The sequence below is a fragment of the Schistocerca piceifrons genome, chromosome 3, assembly GCF_021461385.2.
Source record: "Schistocerca piceifrons isolate TAMUIC-IGC-003096 chromosome 3, iqSchPice1.1, whole genome shotgun sequence".
NCBI classification, from domain to species: domain Eukaryota; kingdom Metazoa; phylum Arthropoda; class Insecta; order Orthoptera; family Acrididae; genus Schistocerca; species Schistocerca piceifrons.
In genome coordinates, this window is record NC_060140.1 from 435,067,878 (window position 1) to 435,095,857 (window position 27,980).

General features: G+C 39.4%; 1 protein-coding gene across 1 annotated transcript in view; it reads left to right on the forward strand.

Moving 5' to 3' along the window:
* The first annotated feature begins 11,021 nt into the window (after positions 1-11,021).
* The window catches only part of LOC124788219 (low-density lipoprotein receptor-related protein 6), a 326,785-nt gene continuing 309,826 nt past the window's right edge, over positions 11,022-27,980 (forward strand). The window contains exon 1 of the mRNA XM_047255400.1: positions 11,022-11,307. Coding sequence (XP_047111356.1) covers positions 11,253-11,307 — 55 coding nt within the window. The 5' untranslated portion in view covers positions 11,022-11,252. The remainder of the gene's footprint in view (positions 11,308-27,980) is intronic.

Here is a 27,980-nt window from a genome sequence, read left to right on the forward strand (position 1 = left end):
CTTGTCCACAAAAACTCCAATAATCAACAACTTAATATACTCTCAATACCTCAATAATACGTCGCTACATATAAACCTCAGCACCAATATCATTTCACTTCCATAACAACTCTTTCCTCTAGTCAGTCTCCTTGAACAAGTACAGATAAAATCCTAATGCAACTTCAATTCAGCATCCCATACAATCCGAAGACACAGTGTCCACACACAACCTCTGTGTAATCCATCTGACCCAAATTTTCTACTCATTATAAATTATAAGATACATTTTGGTTCCTTGTCCATCATTAAATAAAAGAAATGCATACCTGACCTCTAACAGACTTAGTTCGAATAACTCTCAGTAATTAAGTACGATTACGGAGTGTGAATGATCATAATATTTCACAGTGTGTACACCACTTCAAGAATCATAGCAGAAGCAAACATGTGGAGTATTTTTGTGTCAAGTGTCACTTCCTATTTCAATTGCTTACGAAAAATGCAGTCTAATAATTGTTAATGGTCTAAACCTAGTTTCGGTCTGTCATGTCGTTAGCCTCCTTCCTATTTGCATAAATTTATACAGCTTCCATAAAACCTCAGCTCATGTGACTTCAATGACTTTCTTGTACTAATGTCGTTCGTCGAATTATAGCAGTGAATTTTCTTATCTTAAAAATATAAGGCACTGAGCGTAAGCAAAACAAGCAATAGCGAGTAAATAGACCAGTAAAGAACAGAATGTCAACAAGTGGATGCAGCACAATTCCTACAACGAGGCTCTGCCAAGCGAACAATCTATAATTAATACAGTAATGTGACCTAAACTCTATGTTCATACACAGTATATCAGCATTTCTATATACCAAATTAAAGAGCAGTTATGGCAACAAAACAGAAATGTGTAAATATGTAATCCATGCAAAAAGCAGCAAACATATATCTTACGTAATAAACAAGTCATTAGCATCATATCAGCCTGAGCAAATAAATGTTCATATGTCATCTTAGCAAGTAAACATGGATGCGCAAGCAGATAAATCCAAAAAGTATAACTTACATACATAATCACAGTCAGCACAATTAATCAGGTTACAATTATAATCCATACGTAAAGCAGTAAGCATGTCATTAGCATCATATCAGCAAAAGCAAATAAATGTTCATATGTAATCTTAATAAGTAAACATGAAGACGCAAGCAGATAAATGACAAAGTATAACTTACATACCTAAACACATCAGCACAATAAATCAGGTGACAATTATAATTTAAATAAATAAGCACAGCAGGCGCATAATTAAAAAAATGACATCAGTGAAAAGGCAGTGCAGCCAAGCGATGCATAATATATACAAGTCACAACCCAGTTCATTAATCAATAATTGTCAAAATCAGTAAATGTACACAAGCACGTCGCTTCACAAGTAAATTCATAGAACATGAAATTAGCACAAAGTATGAATCACGTAATCGCGAGCAGCAAATTACGTCTAAAGTACGTACCTAAGTGGAAATTTGTTACCTGAAAATAAACTCAATTAATAGTTACCTTTTTTAGTTAATTAGTTTCTTCTTGGAAATTACATTCGTTCTGAAATTTTCTTGATAGCAAGTCGTCTTAACGTCGGACACGCACAGAATTTACCTGAAGGTCTTAAATACTTTATACACCGTATCCTGCAAAATACTGAATGTTAATAACACAATTCAACAAGTCCTTATAGCTTTATACAGAATTTAGTCGGAGAAATTAGACTGAGTATTTGTTTACGGCTGTCAGTGCATTCGCACTGAGCGCTCGATCAGCTGTAGGCGCGTGACGTAGGAAGCAATTGTTTGCGGTCAACGACTGCCTTGTGCGGCGCGCAGACTTGACTGTTGCTTTGAGTATGTGCCGCCGCCAAAACACAGCGCGGTATCCTTGTACTCTCCGCATGTTTACATCTAGCTGTTAGTTCTCCAAAGTATGTTATTCCACAAAAATTTTAACGTTTGATATATGATGTATTCCTTTAGAGCGTCGAGATTTAAGAGTTTCTACTTCAACAGTGTTATCATGTATAATTTTGCGAATTCTATATGGACCGTTATAAAGCAGAAAAAATTTGCGACACAAGCCTCTTCCTTTGTGAGATAAACGATGGGACTTAATTAATACCTTTTGACCAACTGACAAGATTTTTGAACGACCAGGACGCTTAGCTGATTTCTCTCTTCTAGCAGCCGCAGATGCAATATTTTGTAGAGCCAGGTTAACAACTTCAGAATGCCGCAGTTTCCGTGAAGGTGGAAAAGGAACGATTTCAGAAATGCGATTTGTCGGTGCTTTGTTTTTTAATATCAATAGAGGCGGTAAAGAAGTTGAGTCATTAGGAAGTTCATTCAAAATGTTTTGAAAAATATGAAGATACTGATCCCAAGTTCTGTGATTCTGATGACAATAAAGACGGCACAATTTATTGATTTCCTTCATCCATCTCTCTGAAGCATTAGATTGAGGGTGAAAAAGTGAAATGAAGATTGGTTTAATTTTACGACGCTGTAGAGTACAAAGCCAAATTTTAGAACGAAACTGTGATCCATTATCTGATATAACCTTATCAACATGACCAACTTCTTTAAGAAAATGTTTGATAAAAGCGTTGGATACTGAACGAGCTGTTGCTTTGCGTAAAGGTGTAAAACACACATATTTTGATGTCAGTTCCACTGCTACGAAAATGTACACAAAACCATTAGTAGAACGAACCACTGGACCAAACAAATCGACTGCAGCCATCTCCTTTAATTTCGCTGGAATGATGGGAAACAACGGTGCTCTGTGAGAAATCGTTGGAGGCTTAGCCATTTGACATAATTTACATGTGGCAAGAACAGATCGAATACGTTTTTCCATATTACTGAAGTAACAATTTTCTCGTAATTTGTGAAAGCATTTTCTGGGACCAAAGTGTGCATAACTGAGATGTGTGTACCAAACCAATTTATTGACCCACTCATCAGGAATACAAACTAACCAAACAGAGTTGTCGACCGATTTTCGTTTAAAAAGAATGTCATTGCGAACTAAATAATGCTGTCTAATCGCTACGCTTTCCTTTCTCCTCCACTTCTCCATAATGTCCTTCCAGATTGGATCCTTATTTTGCTCCTTAGCGATATCCTGGAGCGAAGACGAAATAAAGTTCTCAAACGCAACACCTTGAATATACATCAAACAAAAATTGTTTTCCTTGCAGTCCTCTTCAGCACTTTGTTTCAAACCCATAGGTGCACGTGATAAAGCATCGGCAACAATATTTGAAGAACCCTGTATGTAAACAATACTAAAGTCAAATTCCTGTAGGTACAGCGCCCATCGTGACAATCTGCCATGAGTTAATTTCGTTGACATAAGAAATTCCAGAGCTCGATGATCGGTGTAAACCTTAGTATGTCTGCCAAACAAAAATGTGCGAAATTTTGTGAAAGCCCAAACAACCGCCAAAGCTTCAAGTTCCGTAATCGAATAATTCTTTTCTGATTTAGAAAGAACACGACTTCCAAATGCAATCGTCTTCTGTACTACAACGCCGTTTTCTTCTATTTCTTGAAATAAATGTGCACCTAGGCCTTTGTATGATGAGTCCGTTGCCAAACAAAATTCTTTAGATAAATCCGGATGTGAAAGAAGTGGAGCAGCAACTAAAGCATCACGAAGCTGTTCAAATTCTGACTGAGCTTCCTCATCCCAACACCAATTAGATTTCTTTCCAGATAGTTCACATAAACGAGGTGTGGCCAAATCGTCCAATCTAACAAAGCGTCGAAGAAAATTACAGACACCAAGAAAACTACGAACATCACGTTTTGTGGTGGGAACAGCATAATTACGAATAGCGTCTAATTTCTCTGGATCAGGAAGAATACCTTCTGTAGAAATAATGTGACCGAGAAATTTCACCTGAGAACGACCAAATTCTGATTTTTCCAAGTTCACTGTCATGCCAACTCGTGCAAAAATACGTAATAATGAATCCAAAATTTTGTTGTGCTCACTCCAAGAACGTTTAGCAATAAGAATGTCGTCAACATAGGAAGTAATGTTGTCACGAAGATAAACAGGTAAAATTGCATTTAAACTACGAATGAATGCTGCTGAAGATACAGTAAGTCCAAACGGTAATTTCCGAAACTGGTAACAGTTACCAAAGGCTAAAAAGGCAGTATATTTTCTACAGTCAGGGTGGAGTTCTATTTGCCAAAAACTTGCGCGCATATCAATCGTGGATAAGACTTTAATTCCATGGAAATGTTGAAGAAGTTCATCTAAATTTTGTGGGCGGTCAGTTTCAGGAATGATGATATTATTTATCTGTCTGGAATCCAGAACCAGACGAATTGATCCATCCTTTTTAAGAACAACGTGTAATGGGCTAGTATAAGGACTGACTGCAGGCTCAATAATGCCCTGATCTAACATGTACTGAAGTTCATTCTTAACCTTGTCTCTGTAAGCCAAAGGAATAGCGTACGTTTTTCCGCGAAATGGTGTGTGTTCTTTTACTTTAAATAAATATTGTAAGCCTTGTATAGTTCCTGTGTGATGACTAAACACTGTAGCATGTGAAGTCAAAATGTGGTGCAGCTCTTCTCTTGCAACGTCATCTGGCACTTCAGCTTTCTTAACCTTTTCATTAATTAATTCTTCGCTATTAATTATATCATCCATCACGTCTCTGTATCTATTGTCATTATCATGAATAAACACACTGTCGTCATAATGCTCAACGAAAACATCAGAAGTAAGAAACCTTAAACATTTTGTATCTGACTCAGATCTTGTTAAACACTCGAAGAATTTTAGACATTTCGGCATTCCAGCAACAGTCAAATTTACACTTCCTTCTTTAAAGTTCAAAATTGCCTTATGTGCGTTAAGAAACTCCATACCTAATATAATTTGTGTACTGAGTAATGGAACAATGATAAAATTAGCAGAAAATTCGTATCCTTGACAAATGAAATTTAAATTGGTCTGTTGTTTGACCTCCACACTTTTTCCAGAAATCGCACCTCGAATTGTAGTTTTAGAAATAGGTAACACAGGACAAGCGATAGTTCTTACACATATACGAAAAACTGATTCACTAATGACATTCAGTGGGCTCCCAGAATCTAATACTGCAGTGAACTTATTCTTACCCACACATACTTCAATAACAGGGTGTAAAAATGCGTCTACATTATTTTCCTTTTCGTCTAATAAAATGTCTCTCATGTCTTCCAGGCGTACGTAGTGTAAAGTCGTAGTGTCATTACTTTCTGAACCGTCTATATTGCTGCCAGAAGCCGAAGCTACAAGTCATTGTCGATTGTTTGCGTCACGTCTTTGAGTATTCGCGTCATTTCGCGGATCCATTTCTACGATTTGCACTTGTCTCTCAGAAGTTCTGTCACGTGAAGGATGCCAATTAGGTCCTTCCTGTCTGTTAGATGCAAATTCTTGGCTGTGTCTGTTATTAAAATTTCTGTTTTCCTGTCTGTCTGCATAACTACTTCTTGTGTAATTTCGACTGTCATTTCTGAAATTATTGTTGTACCTACTACCCTGGTTATTTCTGTAGTAAGAATTTCTATTACTGTATGAATAATTTCTGTCTTGATAATACCGATTACTGTTTCCGTATGATTGATCATTCCGATACGAATTACCGTTGTTGTCTGTGTAATTTCTGTTAGAACGTCTGTTATTGTCATAGGGCTGGTATCTATTGTCCTGTCTGTTACGTCTATCGTTCTCAAAGTTACTCACATAACTCCCGTTCCGATCACTATCTCTTTTCTCTGGAAATCTATTGTAAATACTGTTACTGAAAAAGTTACAAGAGGTCCCGTCGTCGTTGTCATACTCAAGTTCTTGCAACAAAGTCTTAAAAGTCTCGATGTCGTCCTTACATCTTCCAGCTAAAGCAATTTGTCTTATGGATTGTGGCAACTTAGTTAAACAAATGCGAATTAATTCAGTCGGGCTGTAAGGGTTGGACAGGAACTGATTCTTTCGAATCATGTCTTCAAAGTACTCTGCCGGCGTGCGGAACTCAGACTGTTTGAAATTACGCTGCATAATAAGACTGTGTTTGACTCTGTCTTGCGTGTTTTCGGACCAATATGCCGATAGAAATGCATGATAAAAATCATTTAAATTATTGCAATCTCTAATGAGTGCGCGCATCCGCGTCGCCGGTTCGTTTTCTAAATATCCACACATGAATTCTAGTTTGTGACTTAGTGGCCAATTTGGTGGAAGTGCGTACATAAATTGATCTAGCCATGCACATGGATGTATGTCATTCTTAGAATTGCGGAAGATCTTAAATTTCCGGACAGTCAAAAAGTGTTTATAATCAAAGTTTTCGCCTCGTGGCGACAAAGACCTACCGCGTCTGTCCCAGTCCGAATGTCGATTATTGTAAAGTTCGCGCGCCTGGCGCTCTCTTGTTGCATCCCGTAAATGAAACAAATTATTTTCTTCAAACCCCTCTGCTACCTGTGATTCCAAATTTCTTCTGCTATCTTTTCCTACAATTTCCCCTTCGATCTGCTTGACTTGCTTTCGTAATGCCTCAAATTCCCTTTTCACGCGTTCATTAAATTTTCCCAGATTCTCAACATGCTTATTTATGTTCTGATACTCTTCGGTTTCTGCAAATGGTAATGGGGCTGTATCATCCGAATCTCTGTCCCCATGTAAACTAAGATTTGTCAGTTTATCTGAAATTTCCTCAACTCTTTCCGATAAGTCACCTAATTGTTTTTTCTGTTTATTTACGTCTTCCGTAAGTGTCGCGACTCGGGTTTCAGTATTGTCAGATTTGGTAGCTAGCTGTTCATATTGTTGTGTTAGGTTATTTAATCTGTCATTTGGTACGGATCCTTCGATTCTCTCAAATATTTCTTTCTTATCCTTTGCACGTTGTAAATTTAACTCTGAAAAATTCTGTACTATCACGCGATCTCTTTCTTCCTGTTCTCTATCCTGTTCCCTTTGTCTGATTTCTACTGCAATTAATCTATTATTGTGAGAATTCAGAATCGGTTGTACTTCCTCTCTGATTTCTTTCTTTAGTTCATCTTTCATATTTTTGAAACATGTCCCTATTCTTGAATCTAACCGTGTTTCCAAAGTTCCCATCTGTGTTTGTAATTCAGATCTAAACCGAGTTTCCATTGTTCCCATCCGTGATTCCATTGTTCCCATCTGTGTTTTAATTGTTCCCATCTCAGTTTTAATTGTTCCCATCTGTGATCCCAGATTTAATATTGCACTCATCAACTGCCCCATGGTAACTGTTTCAAAATTATTTTCGCCCCTAACATCTCCCGCAAAACCAGTTTCCTTCGTCATAGCTGTAAAGCTATCTGTGTTCGATACTCTTTCAGAATCTTCTGTCGTTAATCTCAGATTCTGTGAATTTTCCGATTGAGAAAAATTTTGAAATGGTTCCGGACTGTCTTCCCGACTTATTACATTGTTTTCCACTTCATTATCCATCATACTGTTTTCCTCTGTTGGCGAGTTCGCCATGTTAACAATTTCGTTATTCTCACTATTCATCATTTTTGCCTTTTTCACTGATCGCGTAATCATTTACAAAATATACGAAAGATTCGTCACTGTACGAAAATCACACACAATGACCCCTTATCTCCAACAATACTATTCACACGCAATGTCTCCCTCAAACACGATCAATCGAACAATTGAAATAATTGCACAAGATTGTCAAACGCGTATACAAGGCAATAAAAATTAAATTTTGAAAAATACCATTAGAAGAATGCCAATTACCAAATCTACACATTCAATACAGACTACAATTACTGAACTACAAATTACTACAACAATACTACGGTCTACAATTTTCACAATCAGAAGAATCCAAGGGACGATCCGAAGCAGCGGTCGCCACGTGCATGGGGGCTTAATTAAATAAAAGATGATTGAAAATGATTTTTAGTTTTAGTATGTCCGATTACGTAAGTCTCGTAAACGGTTGGCCCTGACTAGTATTATTATGCTATCTGACTGCAAAGAACAATGTAAGAAAATTTCCGTAAACACAGTTAATTAATTAAGTCCCCAGCAACTAAAAAAAAAAGAAAACCAACAAGACCAATAAGCACAAGAGTCACTGTTCTGTATGTGGGAGTGTGACTCAACGTCCACATCTGGCACGGTTCTTTTCCAACAAGACAAGAATTTTGATACCAATTATACTGACGTGACAAAAGAAATTTAGAAAAACTATAATTACGCAAGAAAACCAAAATTCACTCTAATACAAGAACACGAGCCAGATGCTATGTTGACTGAACCTGTAGTGACACATTATTTCAGATACACAACTAATAAAGGAACATTATAAATTTTACCTTCATATATATTGACGAAATGCACTCATTACAATAACATCTGCTATCTCTCCCATCAAATAACTGCATAAAACATGGAACACTCTTTACTACAACATCTTACTCCAACTTCACGACAGGCACTGCCTGCTACGAACTCTCAACACACACTCTCCCATGAACTCTCGACAACCACTGTCCAGTCCGATCTCATAACAAGCACTCTGACTGCTACCAACTCTAAACAGGCACTGTGGAGGCGGCTTAATAGTACTCTTTGGCGCACTCTCTGGCGCAGTGCCACAGTGTAGCCACCTTTCAAGAGTTTGACAGAGCACTGAATGACCTGAGTCGAAACAAAGCCCCCGGAGTAGACAATATTCCATTGGAACTACTGACGGCCGTGGGAGAGCCAGTCCTGACAAAACTCTACCATCTGGTGAGGAAGATGTATGAGACAGGCGAAATACCCTCAGACTTCAAGAAGAATATAATAATTCCAATCCCAAAGAAAGCAGGTGTTGACAGATGTGAAAATTACCGAACTATCAGCTTAATAAGTCACAGCTGCAAAATACTAACACGAATTCTTTACAGACGAATGGAAAAACTAGTAGAAGCCAACCTCGGGGAAGATCAGTTTGGATTCCGTAGAAACACTGGAACACGTGAGGCAATACTGACCTTACGACTTATCTTAGAAGAAAGATTAAGGAAAGGCAAACCTACGTTTCTAGCATTTGTAGACTTAGAGAAAGCTTTTGACAATGTTGACTGGAATACTCACTTTCAAATTCTAAAAGTGGCAGGGGTAAAATACAGGGAGCGAAAGGCTATTTACAATTTGTACAGAAACCAGATGGCAGTTATAAGAGTCGAGGGACATGAAAGGGAAGCAGTGGTTGGGAAGGGAGTAAAACAGGGTTGTAGCCTCTCCCCGATGTTGTTCAATCTGTATATTGAGCAAGCAGTAAAGGAAACAAAAGAAAAATTCGGAGTAGGTATTAAAATTCATGGAGAAGAAATAAAAACTTTGAGGTTCGCCGATGACATTGTAATTCTGTCCGAGACAGCAAAGGACTTGGAAGAGCAGTTGAATAGAATGGACAGTGTCTTGAAAGGAGGATATAAGATGAACATCAACAAAAGCAAAACAAGGATAATGGAATGTAGCCTAATTAAGTCGGGTGATGCTGAGGGAATTAGATTAGGAAATGAGGCACTTAAAGTAGTAAAGGAGTTTTGCTATTTGGGGAGCAAAATAACTGATAATGGTCGAAGTAGAGAGGATATAAAATGTAGGCTGGCAATGGCAAGGAAAGCGTTTCTGAAGAAGAGAAATTTGTTAACATCCAGTATTGATTTAAGTGTCAGGAAGTCATTTCTGAAAGTATTCGTATGGAGTGTAGCCATGTATGGAAGTGAAACATGGACGATAAATAGTTTGGACAAGAAGAGAATAGAAGCTTTCGAAATGTGGTGCTACAGAAGAATGCTGAAGATTAGATGGGTAGATCACATAACTAATGAGGAAGTATTGAATAGGATTGGGGAGAAGAGAAGTTTGTGGCACAACTTGACCAGAAGAAGGGATCGGTTGGTAGGACATGTTCTGAGGCATCAAGGGATCACCAATTTAGTATTGGAGGGCAGCGTGGAGGGTAAAAATCGTAGAGGGAGACCAAGAGATGAATACACTAAGCAGATTCAGAAGGATGTAGGTTGCAGTAGGTACTGGGAGATGAAAAAGCTTGCACAGGATAGAGTAGCATGGAGAGCTGCATCAAACCAGTCTCAGGACTGAAGACCACAACAACAACAACAACTGAATAACTCTTTATAGCGAGAAGAAGTGTAAAATACAGTGAGTTTGATTCACTGACAGTCTAATAAACTCAATTCTGCACAGAGCTGTACCTCTATGCAGATCTTTTCTTTCAAGAATCTTCCACTTTGTTGACATCCACAAGTCATGACAGCACATCTTGCTTACTTGTTTCCTCAATGCACACATTTATGGACGAAGAATGAAACGTAATTAGTTTCTACCAAACCTGAGCATTAGGCATGTGGTGCAAATAATTTGAACGTTGTAAATGTACCGAATAATGATAAGTACCAGTAAGCAAACAAGCATTGTTTTCAGAGTTTTAGCTTCATCAGCTATCGACGCAAATACAGTGAAAGGGATCTAAATGGGTTACTAAAATATCCTTTTCGCGTTACATACTACTCGTCCTCGTTATTTGAAATGTATAAATAAAATAAATAAAATGAAAGTTAAATTTACGAGGGCAAATGCATCGTATTACTGGACGAAATACGCATTTAAAGCCTGAGAAACGTTTGAATATGCCACCCTAAATGTAATATTTACTATTTAAAACAACCGTCGCGTGCACATGACAGATATTACCAACGAAATGCAATCGTAGACAGCCTTCACGGCGGCAATCTCAATAGAAGTTGTGTATATATCTTTGCTCCACTTCCGCAGTCGATGTGGAAACATTATCGAACTACTTATCGACTCCGCGCGACGAGTAGTTCTCTGATACTCCGCTTGGCGGCGGTTGCTTAGACTAGAGTATCTTTGCCAGAAACCTTGTACAAACAGTACCTAAAAAGCCTTGGAGCAGTGGTGTGTAGGTGACGCTATGTTGTGGTATGACTGACAACAAACCGAGTGGTGCAGGTGTTTGTATACACTGTGAACAAACGCCGGTTTGGAATACATCGACTATAATTTTAGAACTGTTCGGGCGATCTTAAGAACACAGCTCTTTTCGTGGACTGGTGTTCCCATCGTCTTGATTCTATTTATTTCCAAGGCTTGGTAGTTATGTGGAGCGAACGTTCATTTCACCAGTAGAATGTTAGTGGCTTCGTGGATCGTGTTCAGCAGTTGTTTCTTAACATGTGTGACCGGTATGTATGCACGCATGCATTACATTTTGGTATTATATCCCTACTGTTGTGTGGCTTATTAGTGGCAAGTTATTATGGCATGAGTAGGCCTCTCAATTTCATTTGTGATCTCTTGTCAGTTGAATGCACGGAAACATTTCCTACGATTGAATGCGCATTAGATATGCGCAAGCAATTTACTTCCAGAGACTTGTTTGACTTCTGTTTGATTTGTGTTTCTCTATTTGCCTTTTAACGTGCCCAGTGCCAGTAAAGATAAGTATAAAGTGAAGGGGTGATATTTAAAAATAACATGCATTATTCTTTCTCAATACGTGTATGTACTGATTTGACGAAATGTTATTTTCATCAAGGTAATCTAAATTCTGGTGTAAAACACCTTCGAAAAGTATGGAGAGACTGAAGCTTCTGTATCACAGATAACTGTTATTAAGCTGCTCGTATATATGTTATGAACATCATTGCGATGCTACTGTAGTTAAGCTGTTGTTTGTTTCACGTGTGACTAGTAACGAGCCATAAACAAACAAGTAGTTGGTATCACTTCTTACATGTTGTATTTGAAGCTGGTATGAGTGTGGAGCGTATGGTTTACTGTTAGTTCGTTTCAAACCATTACAACAGCCTGCTTTTGTGTAAAGTGCCTTAGCATTTCATATGAAGGGGTTAAGGAGGTATGAATATATAGCACCTGCTGACTGTAAACACACTAAATGTGTTGTTCGTATCGTATACAATACTTAGATCGTATGTATTTTAATCATAGTAACTGATGGTTGCATGGAACTGTTTGGATTTCGTTGTTCGGTGAACTCAGTTAAGTAATTCAACTTCTTCACGATGTAACTCTGTAAAGCAATTTTCGTACTTCGTCTTTCAACCAGGTGTGTCGGCTGCTGATGATTTTACGAAGTTCGGTTGAAGTTTACAGTAGGTGCACCCGTATTTGGAGTTTGAATGTTTTCTTTCTCTTCTTGCTGCTCATATTGTTGACAATGACAAACTGTACGGTGGGCGTAGCCCACAATTCGCCTAGACAGATGTGGAAACTCATTTACAAGCCATAACTTGGGAAAATATAACTTTTTTTCCACCATGATGAACAGCAGTTACAATAGAGAACTGAATTTTAAAATTCCAAGAATCTTACATGGCCGTTATTTAGTTTGTTTTCTTTTATTCGTGTTTCGGCAAAAGACTAACATCCAGGCGGAATTCACCTGAACAGAAAGATATGAATCAGCAGAGTTCTCTTAGGCGCCACCCCAAAATCGTTCATCAGCCTACCAATGCCTTTGGATACTGGGGGCATGAGGACCTTGGTTTAAAATATTCATTTAAGTGGCCAACTGGTTCAGTTCTCCTGTTAGTAGTAACGAATGTTAAAATCGTTCATTGTGCATATCCGTTCTTGGTCAACTAAGGCAATGTTATGTTTTTTGAGAATGATGTCCTCGAGCCGCAAAATCCCAAGAATTCCTAACCTCGGGTTTTTCGAGTCGCAATTTTTTAACTGGTTGTCAGTGAATAGGCAACACCGTCTCGTAACTAGTAGGCCACACTACTTTGCCTAATGTTGACAGGTCTTCGAGGTGCAGACGCTGCGTCACATGTTGCCGTGACAGGTAGCAGTATAGATGCTGAACGTTGTAGTTATTACTGTTTTCAGGAGGAATTTTGGACAGATCAGTTATCGTTGACTAAAATTGTTTTCAGGTACTGGGGACAACTTTGAAGTACAATGCACATTTTCTTGATTTCTGCGAAACTTGTCACCAAGCCAAGTTAGCCCATTTACGTTTTAATAAAATAAGGCATATTTTGAGGAATGTTGAGCAGAAATGCGAATGTGATAGACTTTGTATTGGGAGATTAAATTGATAGTACGAAAGTATGTGTTGGATACTGCACCGATTATGTGACGATTGACTACCAGTTAACAGCAGTGATATATCTGTTAAAAAAATTGATGAGTTAGTGCTTAATGCATTCGCAAACCCGTAAAATAAATAAAATCTCAAATATGTAAAGACGATTACTAATTAAAGGGAAAGGGCACTTAGACTCATTCGATATACAAAAGAGCGACAGTATAATTTTCCACGTAGTGACAGTGTACGGATTTATATTGGCATATTCGGACGGGAATCCAACGCGCAACACGGCGTCATCTCGTACAAACCACTTGTAGTATCAGTATAAACTTTTCAATGTTTTCATTAGTCTGTAGAAACTTTACGAGTTTCCTAATAGGCATCAGTGGAAGTTCCTTTGGAAGGTTTATTTTTTAATTCCTTCTCAACCATGTGGAATTAACTTCTCCGTTATTTATCTCGGTGACATTTTTTTCCCCTCCAATAATGGTCACTACATCGCCGCTGTGTGGTTTCGGTGTCTTTCGCTGACCAGAATTGGATCGGTGCTCTGCTCATTCTTAGGACAATTGAGTAGGAAGGGAAAGGCATAGAAATGTCCACAGTCCACTGGTATCTCAGATGGCTAATTACTCTCTGGAAAACACTTGTTGGTCTGGGTTCTCAAACGGTCACTGTGGAGTGTGTTCCGCAGTGCATTGTTGTATTCCACTCTTGGGGATCAGTTGTGTGTTAAGACACATCTTTTCCTTTGGACCGAAACACACGCGAGGGAGATCGGTTATCAGGACAAGCATCGAAAAAGATCGTGCGCGACTCACCTTTTCCGTAGGATCGGAATTTCTGGATGACTTGTGGTGGTGTACGCAAATGTACATATGATGAAATACCTACGTTCAAATCATATTTGGGCCTGATATTCGATCGAGTGTCGTAAACCAAGAGGATTTTCGTCTAGTCGTTACATGAAGGGTTGAATTTGTGTGTCATTGCCCTTTCCTGATACTGTAGTGTATCTGGTATGTTGCAAGTACATATTATTTGTATAATAATGGGATGCGTTCGAAGCAAAGCAAAGAGCGGTACTATGCGACATCGTATATGATCAGATTCTCCTAAGAGGAACCAGGCTTATAAGCAGAGTTAAGTCGCCCACCAGTGAACTAATATAATCATGCTAATAATAAGCAGTTGTTGCGTATCCAAGTAAAAGAAGCTGTACACCGCCGCTAACCAAAAAACAATGAATTTTTCCTATCATCTGACTTCATATAGTTTCCAGTAGATGTCGTTTTAAAAACGTTGAGAATGAAGTGTCCCTCGGTGGGAACGCGTGATGGGGAGTGGTCATGAGACTGGATTCGCATTCGGGAGGACTGGGGTTCAGTTCCCTATCCGGCCATCCAGATTTAGGATCTACTGACTTTCCCAAAATCGATTAAGGCAAATGGCAGGATAGTTCTCTGATGAAGACACATTTCCTTTCACTGTCCGAGCTTGTGCTCCGTATTTAAATGACCTCGTCATCAAAGGGACGTTAAACACTAATCTTGTTCCCAACGACGAAAGGAGGCAGAGGGAGGTGTGTGCGTGTGCGCGCAAATATGAAGTCAACCTTAAACTTGATGAGAGCATTACTTTACGTCTAGGAATCTAATGCAGAATGCTAAACGTGTAGTTTTCATCTGAGGCAAGAGTAACTTCGGACTTGCCCAGCAAATCGTAGATCACAGTTCATGGTGTACATCTATATACTACTGTATTTACGTATAAAGTGTACAGCGAAGGTACCAATATTATTCATAGGCTGGCCTTTTCGTTTCGTGTACTAAGCAAGAAGTGACACTCTACACTGAGGTGTGGGATACCTCCTAATATCGTGTCAGACCTCCGTTTGCTAGACGTAGTGCAGCAACTTGACATGAAATTGACTTTAACAAGTCGTTGGGAAGTACTCTGCAGAAATGTTGAGCCGTGCTGGTTGGATAGGATGTCAGAGGAGAGATTACCACAGAGAATTATGGAATGGGAGCCACCAGGAAGAACGAAAAAGAGGGAGACAGCCGACCACATGGATTAAAGGAATTCAGACCTCTGTGAGAAGAAGAAACATTGAAGAAAGTTTATGGACAGATAAACAAAAATGGAGGCTGAAAACAAATTTGCTGTGTAATCTTGGGCTCCCGGAAAATGTAAAATGTTACATTGTGAAACCGTATAATAAATAAAAAATAGAGTATACTGTCTATCGTGGGGATCCCTGACAGCTTTCGTCAGAGTACAATCGGAGAAGTCGCCGATGTTGTTGGTGTATCATTTGTCACATGCCATTTAATTTTTTTCGCTTGAAACGTGTGACAGCAAAATTTGTGAATTTAAAACAAAAGCAGAGGCGAATGCGAGTTGCTGACGAGTCGCTAGATGAATTCAACAATAATACAGGACGACGCAACGGGTGGCGAAGCAAGGGTTTAGGAATGTGACGTCGAAAATAAAAGTCAATCAACCTAGTGGTAGCTTTCAATATCGCCAAGACCGAAAAGAGCTCGAACAAGTCCAGTCATATGTGGAAGTATGCGCACTATGTTCGTAGTTTTTAACAGCATAGTTATTGCAAAAACGTCGAATCGCCAGTAAAAAGATAACGCCGTTTGCATTAAGCAAAACAAAATAAAGGCTAAACAATTCGAGTCTTTTGCGCCACGCAGTCTCTTACTTCGTCGTCCGTTCTTGGATTTTTAGCAAAAGATAATACTGTAATGATGCTCCAGCCTCCATATTACCCAGACTTGTTTCGATGTGACCTTTTTGTTTCCAGAAATAAAGGGTCGCTGTTTCACGAATATAGATGGGATTAAAAACGCAGCTGATACGCAAAGGTAGTTCCAGAAATGTTTCGGGGAACGGAAAAGGCGCGGGCATATCTGATGGCAACTGTTTTGAAGGGGGTAACGTTGTTGTCGAGTAGGGGTCTCCAGAATGCGGTCAGCGAATGAATGTTACCCGGCCCGCGCTTGAGCGAACGTTTTTTAAAATAGCGCACGTATCTTCCCACTTGTTTGACTCTGTTGTTATTTCAAATTTTTTTTCTTTCGAATACGTATGAAATATGTCCGTTCGCACTAAAAAGAGGAAAGTGAATAGTGAGTGTTGTGTCTTCAGTACAACATGGGCCGTAAAATATTTCGATATAGAGGAAGACAACAAACCAATATATGTTACATGTAAAGAAATTACTGCTGTTCTTAATCCATTAAGGACCAAGCATTAAAATAATACATTTTTGTAAAAAAAATATTTATTTGAACTAATTGTACACTAATATAGATATAAATATACAATAAAGAAATATACAGGTCCTAATGAAAGTACTGCAAAATGTTGCGTTTACACAACTTTGGTACTATAAGGAGTCTTATTTCGTTCTCTTATGATATGACTGAAAACAGTTTAATGGAGATGCACATTACACTTTTTGCATTTGTAAATTGTTGTACTTTTACATAACCTACATCTTCTTCTTGCTTTGTTTTCCTCCTCTATTATTATGTGGTCTACATCATCATAGTGTATTTCTTTCGGAAGAGAGCATTTGTAGGGACATCCGTAAGTGCATTTTCCTGTGTCCTGAGGATTGCAGTTTCACTGTGTCCTTCATTCTCGCCTACAGTATCTTCTAATTTCATTAGGATCTTGCATAAGTATGATCGAAATTCAAATTGTGACATATTTCCTTCATTTGCAGGGTTGTATATTTCCCATGAATTGACAATTACACTGTCAAAGTTGGTGAAGACAGGCCACCGCCATTTCGTGCCTCTTATCCGAATTCTGTAATTGGCAATAGCATTATCGTGTAAATCACTACCAACCATATGTTGATCGTACTGAGCGATTACCCTGGGTTCGAGCATAAACATACTTTTCTTCGCGACTGTACCCTTTTGCATTCGCTAAAGGCTGGATGGTGCCGTTGTCATTCTACTTTACCGTCATGACTTCAGTTTTGTCGTCAAATAGAAAGTCAAACACACCCTTCCCTTTTTTCTTCATGCTTGAGGTGGATTCCAAAGGGCACTGTGCTGTGCGGTTCTCCCGAATAGTGCCAGTGGCAAAAACCTCTTTTGTTTTAAAATACGAAATAAAGAATAAGAGGAAAGGATATCAAAATATATACACTGCCAGGGCAGGTTTTCAGCCAGAGAGAGAAAATTGAGACGTTTCACATCCTGCCATCTTGCTACCATTAGTAATGACTTTGTACAGGTAGCCATTTGGACTGCGTAAACACCACAATTTGAAGCCAAATCTGACAGGTTTTTTCTTTGATGAACATCTTGCTGGAATGTCTCCCAAAATAAGGGACCATTTCTTCGTCAAAAGACAAATTATGTGAAAATATTCTATATTGAAGATTTTTTCATTGATTATATCAAAGATTGACTTCACTTTAGAAAAGTAGGCAGTTTTATCCAGTCTGTCATTATCAGACAAATGGATGTTTTGTTTGATTGACAAGAATTTATTACGACTTATGCAACTTCTTACAGTTTGTAATCCTTTGTCTTCATCTTTCGACCAGTCCAGTTTCGTTGCAGGTAATGTGTGATATCCTGAAAGAATCGTTATTCCTATAAACTGCTTCAGCAATGGAACACTTATTTGAAATGAACGGCGATTATTATCTTGTGCATATTTATTTGTGTATTCAGTAATTTTAGAAAACGCTTCTGAGTCAAAGTAAAGTGGAAAAAAATTCATAAGGCTATTCTTTATGTCTTTTGCCGTGGTTAGCTCCACTGTTGGTGAAGAAGTGTGAGTTGGTTGAACCTTCTTCCAGTTCGGAACATCTTCATTTCTTTTCGTTACATTCACACCAATTCGTTTTCTTTTCCTAGCAGGTGCACTGGGTTCTGACCCTACAGCTGAATTCACTTTGTCTAGCGCTCTGTGTGCATGTGTTTCAAATGTATCAGCGATATCAATTGCTTCCTCTTCCTCAACAAGAAGATCTTCATCAGTGTCTTCATCTGTGATCTGATCAACATCAGGTGGAATGTACGTGCATTCGATGCTGTCTGCAACCTCAAGTTCATCTTCATTCAATATCTCCGTAAGTTCCGCAGTAGATAGGGGTTTCGTTTCATAATTAGACATTCCTAAACAAGCAGTAATCCCTGCATGTACTGTCTGCATTCGTTTACAGCAGAGCTGTGGCAAATTACTATTCAATTCGTAATACGCAAAAGTAAATAAAATGCAGAATTTCAACAAAACTGACTTGCCGGTAGCGTATATTTGATCAGAGTTATTGTTCCTTCTGTAAACACACTGAAACTGCAACCAACCTGAATTAACATCTTTCAAACAAAGGCTAACAGTAATAAACTGTTCGGACAACAATGGAATACCGATATGTTGTTATGGTAGAACGAAGCAGCCTTGTTTCACAAATATACTCGGCGGTCCCAAAGTTGCGTAAACGCAAGATGATTGTAAATAGCAAAAAAATAATTCAAATTCTGATGTGTCTAAACAGTAATGTAGTATGATAACAGAAGTTTGAAAGAAGTTCATTGTATAAAATTCTTTTAAAAATGATCACGTGCTAATTAGGAAAGAAAATGAAAACTTTCGCAATGAAATACACAAATTTAACTGGTAGTTTGAAAATTCACGGTGGTCAACATTACGGTCAATGATATAATTAAAATGCCTAAATTAGTTTTTTCAGATGTCCTCTTAATGTTGTAATAAAGAAATTTGAAATTTGTGCAACACATTTTATATAAAAAAAATTACGAATGAAATGTTGCGTTAGCGCAACTTTGGGCCTTGATAGGTTAAGCAATACACTACGAAAAACGCTTGGTACACAGTTTGATAAAGAGATGCATTTTAGTTGCCGAGGCAATTAGTCTTTCCGAAAATACAATGGTGCGTCGAGTTCAAGGTATGTTTTGTAATTCATACAAACAGTTATAAGAAAAGCCATCTTAAGTTTGCTTGGTAGTCAGTAGCCCTGGATGAACCTACAGACATGTCTGACACTGCTCAAGTGATGGTGATTTTAGAAGCATTCGAAGCTACTGAAGATCTAGCAGATCAGATTTCCTTGCAAGGTATGGAGGGAGAAATATGTGTGGAAAATATGCAATGCGTTTGTCAGATACCCGAAGATCTTGAGATCTTATCCTCAGAGAAGAAGGAGAAAAGGAAGACCGAAGGTTGCATGGTGAGTTCGGGTAAAGGAGGCCATGAGAAAGAGAGAAATAGAAGAAGACAGGGATGCATGGGAAGATTGAAACCGATGGCGACAGAAATGTGGGATGTGGCGACGGCTAAAGAACCCTACTGGTCTCGTTGGAAGATAAAAATGAGAATGTGAAGCCACTGGTGTTACCAGCCCTTGACAATGCACCGTGTCGTTCATCAGGAAGCATTTTCTAAAAAGTCAGTGGACATGTCCTGTGTGGTGAAGCCTGTAATTTATGTTGTCGATTTCATTACATCGTCAATTCAAGTCTTTCCTAGAAGAGGTAATATCTGTCAACTAATCTGTCATCCACGCGGGAGTGGAGCGGTTAACCGGTGGTAAAATTTTGCCAAGCTTCTTTATCTTGCGAACAGAGCTTGAAATATTTCTGGATGAGAAAAACAGTCTTTTGGAAGTCCTGCCGGACAAAGAATGGCTATCGTTTGTTGGCTGGTGTTACTCTCCGTTTGAATGAAAAATTTGAAGGAGAGGGCAATATTATTTATGGCATTTATACACATGGTAAAGCTTTCAGGCACACCGCGAGACAGTACATTTTCTCGCACTTCACCAATCGCCATTCGTTGAATGGTGGACATGGTTCAGGTTTTCCACTTTGGAATGGAATTTGTCGGTGATCTGAAGAAAAAGCGCTCTTCCAGGTTCTCAGAGTTAAAAGTTCTTTCCAAGGAGATCCAAATTTCTAGTATCCATTTTCTTATTAAATGGAAGATGTTCAAGCAGCATTGCAAATAGAAATCATTCATCTGCTCTGCAGAACGATGAAACAGTGAAGGTCGCATTTAAAGAACAAATCCTTGTTCAGTCTTACAAATTTCTTCCTGAAGAAGACAACTCCAAAATCAAAGACTTTTGCGCGAGGTTTGTTATCTGTACTTGGCGCTGACTACGGTGTGAACAAACCTTTTCTTTGCTGACATTTAAAATGTGTAAATACAGAAAGAACCTGAATGACGAACATTTATGGGATATTTCCGGAATGAGATTTTCACTCTGCAGCGGAGTGTGTGCTGATATGAAACTTCCTGGCAGATTAAAACTGTATGCCGGACCGAGACTCGAACACGGGACCTTTGCCTTTCGCGGGCAAGTGCTCTACCAACTGAGCTACCCCAGCACGACTCACGCCCCGTCCTCACAGCCGTACTTCCGCCAGTACCTCGTCTCCTACCTTCCAAACTTTACAGAAGCTCTCCTGCGAACCTTACAGGATAGCACTCCTGAAAGAAAGGTCCCGAGTTCGAGTCTCGGTCCGGCACACAGTTTTAATCTGCCAGGAAGTTTATTTATGGGATATTTTACTCATACAACAGACTTAAGTTAGAGCCACAGTTTGAGAAAATTTTGGATCCAAAAGATAAATTTCTTATCTCTCGCTAAACGGAGGCCTAGTAAAGAGTAATAAAGTGTAATTGACGGTTTCACTGAATACTTGATTTTTGTTAAAGACAGTAAATAGCTTCATAATTTTCTTCCTGGATTTCCGAGGAAATATGTTATTCGGTCCCACTGAGATTCAAAACTTGATATGTGGCCCTCGAGGCCTAGCAATTTTGCGACTGTTGTTGCGGAGGAGTAAATAAGTCTGTTCAAAAACAGAAAAAAATCCATTATTCTTTTGAACACCTCTGGCTTGATATGAAGCCAAGTAGGGCTTTCGTTACGCAAGTAATGTCTTTTTGTTAATGAATACTGTGTATGTTGGTTGTAGATTGTAATCCGTTAATGTGACTAGCTTTTTACCAATTGACATCTCACCCCGTCGTATAAAAAGTGGATCTGTGATGTGCGGAGAGTTTCTTGGAATTCTATAAATGACAAGACTCAGTTTCCAGCGTTATCTGAACAATCTATCGTGTTCAGACCACAACAAACATTTAGGCGGCGACGTTGTTATCTTGCTGCAGCGTTCCATTATCAGATTGACGGGGACAGACACGCCCTGCCGTATGACAAGTCCGTTCAAGGCTGCTGGCAACCTGGCGGCCAAGAGACAGCCGGGGCAGTAATTCTAATTAACCACTCCGCGCTGCTGCCCGCCTCTCTTGAATGGCAGCTGTCTGCCTTTGCTTACTCGCACTCGAGCTGCAGTTGCGCTCTGACGACGACATTCGTGAGACCCGGTGGCAAGGAGCCTGTACTCCAGGCTTCCTCGAATACCATCGCTTTTTACGTACGTTCTAAAAAGGTCAAGTGCTTGAAGAGCTCGCTCGGATGACCACTAAGGACGTGGCGCCTGAGCAATAATGCGGTGACGAGAAACACTCCATGACGCTGACAACCCTCCCGAGCAGTATTCTGCTTGTAGGCTAATTAGACTGTAATTTCTGCGTAAAACATAGAGTAAAACTGTTGGAATGTTCTACCTCGTGACAACAGTATCGCAGTGCCTTTTAGTGGGAGGGTACTTGAAAATGTTGACTATTATCTGTTGTAGAATCTTAACGTTAAGCTCGACAGTTACACTTCTGCTATTCAAGCAGCAGATAGCATACGTGTGCCCCCTGCTATTTCCTTAATGTCCTACAGTGAACCATTATCTCCGTCACATTGTAAACTAGCAGTGCTTTTCTTCCCCATTTCTGTTTCCGTTTTCTTCCTTTCACACCAACTGCTACTCTTAGCCTATTATTTCTCTCTCTTCCTCAGGCCTGCGAACTTCTCCCCATTGATGCCTTATTGCACTGTTGTCATAGGTTTGTTAGTTTGATTACTCACATTAAACAAGCACATTACGAGGAGATTGCTTAATGTTAATAACTCTGACATTTCTTAAATCTCAGGTGTTCATTATTATTATTACATTGCAGGATTGTCAGTTTTGCTGTATTCCTGTTGTCTTCTGCTAAACCACTCTATTTGTGTATACCACGCGCTCTGTTATTTTGTTGACGTGTGTTTCAAGAACGTCGGGTCTGCCGCGCTTACGTCTGCCAGATGGATTCCAGTCAAATTTTTTCTTTGACCACCAATGATAAGGCATTCGTAACAAATGCACATAGCAATTTAACGATTTTCTGTCAACTCTATCTATCACGGTTTCATTTGCCCTTATTCGAGCTCTTACTTCGTCGTTCTTTTTCACATTTCTTGATATTGTTTTTTTTTTTAATCTTAATGGACTTAACTGCTAAGGTCATCAGTTCCTAAGCTTACACACTACTTAACCTAAATTATCCTAAGGACAAATACACACTCTCTCACTCACACACACACACACCCGAGGACTCGAACCTCTGCCGGGACCAGCCGCACAGGCCATGACTGTAGCGCCTTAGACTGCTCTCTTGATAATTACGCCCTCCTTCGTAAATAATCCATTTCCATAGCTATTTGTCTTCTTTTGAGATCAACATTTATAATCCATAATTCTGATCCCTAGAATAGGACAGATTCAACCATTAGCCTACCCACTTCTTTCTAATTGTTGTTAGAAATGTTCGTGTCCCACCAAAAAGAAATCATACACCCTATAACTGTAGTCCCCATTGGGCATATTCCTGATACAAAGGTCGTAATATGAACTCAGGATCATTTTCATCTTGTGCTAATAACCTAGAATGAACTGATCATTGTCAAAATTTCATTAACTCCTCTACATCATTAACAATGATTCCCATTCCTTCACAGATGTTCTTCCACCTGCGGAGAACAACTTCTATATATGTGCTGAATAGGATGTCTTAGCCCTTTTGTGACATTAATGGGCTCAAGTAATTTTTGACCGTCTTTTAATATGTACCCTATTATCTCTGTGAATTTCAATAATTATGTGCAAAAGATTGTCATCTGTATCTTTCATAGCATCCCAGTGTTTTTCTGTAGGAACCATTCCGTAAGCTTTCGCTAAATCTACAAAGACAGTGTGTAACTCCTTCCCCACTGCTATAAATTTCTCCATTAGCTGTTCTAAAATAAAGAGGTTATCTGAACAAGCTCTGTTCTGCCTGAGCCCACTCTTGTCTTCCCCAATATGGTGCCCAACATTCTGCCTTGCTTCCTTACACAAATTTTTGCCAAAAAAAGTGGATCATCGTGCAGTTCACACTAATGCCTCTGTAGCAGTTGATGTCTCTTTTATTACGTGTCTTAAATCTGGAAACCTTATAATCCTTTCCAATCTGATGGAATTTCAATCCGTTGAAAGCAGTTGTTCATCAGGTGCATTATTCTTTTTTTATGAGTTGTGTCCCCCAAGTTTCAATAATTCCACAGGAATATTCGTTTTAGCTGATGTGCTGTTCACTTCCTGTATCGTAATCACTTCTTGTATGGCAAAGTCATATTTCGAACAGTTCCTGCAGTCTTACCATCTTCCTCTTTTGTGAACTGGGGTCTGTCTTCAATTAGAAGACCTGTAAAACAATTTTTCCATTTAGTTAAAGGAATTAACTTGTTTGCTGCTTTTTTAACCCATTTTCTTCATACTTGTAATTGTCCTTCACACTTCTGTGGCTTATGATCCATCTGTTAAACTATCAGTTTTAATGAATTCCTTCCCAAAAGTTGTGTTTTTCTGATGTAATCCCGAAACTTAACTCTTGATTTATTGCATGGTAATTTAGTGTATCTTGAGGTGACCTAATTGATAACATTTTTTGTATAAATTCTTCCTTTCCCAAATCAACTTCTGCATGACTGCTTTGCAGTTCACATCGAAGTACTTGACAGAGGGTTCATAGAACCAGTTTGGCCATTTCTCGACCTACTCACTTTCGAATAGCAAGTGGGGAAAAATGAACACCTAAATCTTTATTCATGAGCACTGACTTCCCTTATTTTATGTCAGCGAACCTTTCTAACTATGTAGGCGAGAGTCAACAAAATATTTTCACTTTTGAAAGAGAAAGATGGTGATTAAAACTTCGTGGAAAGATTTCGCCGCAACGAAACATGGCTCTTGTTTTAAAGATTTCCATTTCAACTCACTTATTATATGTGACATTCTCTCCCCTGTTTCGCTATAATACGAAAAGAGCTGCCCGTCTTTCAACTTTTTTCAGTATCCTCTCTCAGTCCTATCTGCTAAGGATCGCATATTTCACAGCAACGCTCAGAGAGATTTCGGGCAAGCGTTTTGTAATAATCTCTTCAGTAGATTTGTCCGCAGCTCGTGGTCTAGTGGCTAGCGTTGGTGCGTCTGGATCACGGGGGTTTGATTCCCGGCCGGGTTGGGGATTTTCTCCGGCTGGGGACTGGGTATTTGTGTTGTCCTCATCATTTCATCCTCATCATCATTCATGAAAGTGGAAAGATTGGACTGAGTGAAGATTGTGAATTTGTACGGGCGCTGATATCCGCACAGTTGAGCGCCCAACAAACCAAACATCATCTTCAGTAGATTTGATTACTTAATAAGAGTACTGTCAATAAAGTGCAGTCTTCGGTTGGTTTTTCCTCACAGAAGTTCTCCGCAGTACTTCCGGTTTGTAATTCGTAATTGTAATTCCCGAATCGACAATCCATAACAATTCATAAATTTGTATGATTTACTCGACATAACGCGCGGAACCATGGTTAAGCCCTACTTGTACATAATGGAATAGTTTGTGAAAACGTACTCTGCTGAAAGGTGTTGGCCTAGTACACAAGCCCTCACCACAGTAAATTTTTGGCAGTTTTTTTTTTTTTGGGGGGGGGGGGGAGTCGTCAATCTTCTGACTGGTTTGATGCCGCCCACCGCAGATTCCTCTCCTGTGCTAACCTCTTAATCTCAGAGTAGCACTTGCAGTCTACTTCCTCAATTATTTGCTCGATGTATTCCAGTCTCTGTCATCCTCTACAGTTTTTGCCCTCTATAGCTCCCTCTAGTGCCATGGAAGTCAATGTTTTCCACATGTTCCTTTCCTCTCCGATTCTGCGCAAAATATCCTCATTCGTTACCTTATCAGTCCACCCAATTTTCAACATTCTTCTGCAGCACCACATCTCATAGTCTTTGATTCTCTTCTGTTAAGGGTTTCCCACAGTCCATGGTGCAATACTATGTTCCAAACGTACATCCTCAGAAATTTCTTCCTCGAATAAAGGCCCATGTTTGATACTAGTAGATTTCTCTTCGCGGAATGCCCTTTTTGCCAGTGCTAGTCTGCTTTTGATGTCGTCCTTGCTCCGTCCATCATTGGTTAATTTGCCGCCTAGGTATCAGAAGTCCTTAACTTCATCTGCTTCGTGTTCATAAATCGTGATGTTAAGTTTCTCGCTGTTCTCACTTCTGCTACTTCTCAGTACATTCGTCTTTTTTCGTTTTGCTCTCTGTCTATATTCTGTACTCATTAGATCGTTCATTCCAATCAGCATATCAAGTAATTCTTCTTCACTTTCACTCAGGATAGTACTGTCATCAGCGAATCGTATTTTAGATATTCTTTCACCTTGAATTTCAGTTCCACTCCTGAACATTTTTTTTTTATTTCCGTCATTGCTTCTTCGATGTACAGGTTGAAAAGTTTGCGCCCTGACCTGAGACAGTGAATTGTTGCCAAGAAGGAGATAAATCCACAGAAACAAATCATTTGATGAATCAGTGCTGATCAGCAACGGTGATATCATACGGATAGCGCGAAAAAGAAATGCAGGAGATAATTGCAGCAGTTTCTAATTGCAGCTGTTTCTAAATGTCGGACCTAGAAAGAGTGTAGAGTTATCAAACTTACCGCCGGGCAGGAATGGAACCATATGCACGCTTTTTGTCTCACTGTATTTTGTAAAGTTCTCGATTTACTTCCATGTATTTCTTCACTTTCGGGCCAAGTATGAACGACATATGTTGGAATCACAAGTCCGCGTAACAAGCATTAAATTTGTAGTCTGTTGGAAATGCTCTAAAATATTTGAATTATTGGTGAAGCACCTTTGTGTAGCAATTCCATTGTAAAACGCAAGGAACCTAGAAGCTACCAGGACATGCTGAAAAGTAAAGCCTCCGAAGTTTTTACGTGAAAACTCAAAAGCTTTTTAAATAAAACAAACCGTATTAACATATTACATCATTATTATTTCAAGTCTATACCTTTATTTCCCAACATAATAACCCTGGAGACGAGCACTTTCTCGCAACGATAGATCAGTTTGTTGACATCGTCACTGTAGAATGTTTGACTTTGTTGACGGAGCCACACTCTCACTTCTGCTTGCACCGCTTCATCACTATCAAAGAGAAGTCCCCGAAGTTTGGAAACAGGTGAAAATCGGATGGGACCAAGTCGGGACGGTAAGGAAGGTGATAGACGACAGTGAACCTAAGGCATCGGATTGTTGCACAAGTCGCAGCGCTCATGTGTGGTGTGGCGTTGTCATGCTGAAGTGTGTGGACGAACTCTTAGAATTTGTGCTTTCAGTTTTATGAGGGTCTCGAAGTACCTTGCGGTGCTTATAGTGGTGCCTTTAAGTGTGAATTCCAAATGCGCCACACATTGAACATACCAGAACAATGTGAGGATGACTTTTCTGATGATGGCATGATCTTGAAATGTTTTGATGTGGGGTCAAAATGGTGAACCTAGCTTTCATTACTTGTCACAGTGTCGTTAAGAAATCCATTTACCCTCACGCTCGAAACGCAAAAGAAATTATTGACTGATGTCTTTTTCTGTACCGCAGTTCTGCAGTGATGGCCCGTACACGCTCTCGTGAGATGCCTTACTTACATGGGAGCTTTGTCCGTGTTAATGGGCGGTTTTCTCTGACAAGTTCAGCAACACAGTTCCGACTATTCTCGGTTGCTGTACGTGATCATCCACGTCGAGCTATGTCACGCACACGTTGAGGTTTGGGCGGCCGTTTCGTTCATTACGAGCACGAACGACCCAGCATTGCACATTACTGAAGTCGATACAATCATCACGGTAAACAGATTTCATTCTTCTCTGGATTCCAATTGGAGGCATGTTTTCTGCGGTTAGAAACTGTATTGCAGCAGGTTTTTTCTCATGCAGTAACAGTAACGGTACACACCGTCATGTTATACGCTACAATTCGGAGCCCTCTAGCGGTAGATGGTTGCAAGTTGCGTCAGCGAAGGTGGAAGGCCGACAGAGAAGCAAAGCTGGGAAAGTCGACCGAGCAATATGCGTGACATGTAATACTTCCACCAGTATTGAGAACAGAATAAAGAATTCTGTCGCCATATTTATCATTTTCATCGCAGATAGTCCAGTGCTGTTGATATTTCATGACTTTTTGACATTTAAAGTAAACCAGTCGTCAATCCGAAAATTGTTTTCAACGCTACAGTGCTTTTGTAGGTATGGTATTGTTGGAGGTGTTACATCGTTATCTCCCTCCTACCTTTGAGGTGACTTACCAGCCAGTTATAGGAGCACATACAGATTAACGAGGATTCCGAACCGCTGTGGAACTTGGCAACTTTTCCGCACGAGAAACATAGCCAGAGATGGAAGAAGAGATAAGTGATAGATAAAAATCATAGGATGGACAACTTTTAACAGCCCTCTGTGTAAAACGGTAAGCTGTAATAGCAGGAGCACATAGTAAGCACGTCGTCGTCCTTTTCTTATTCT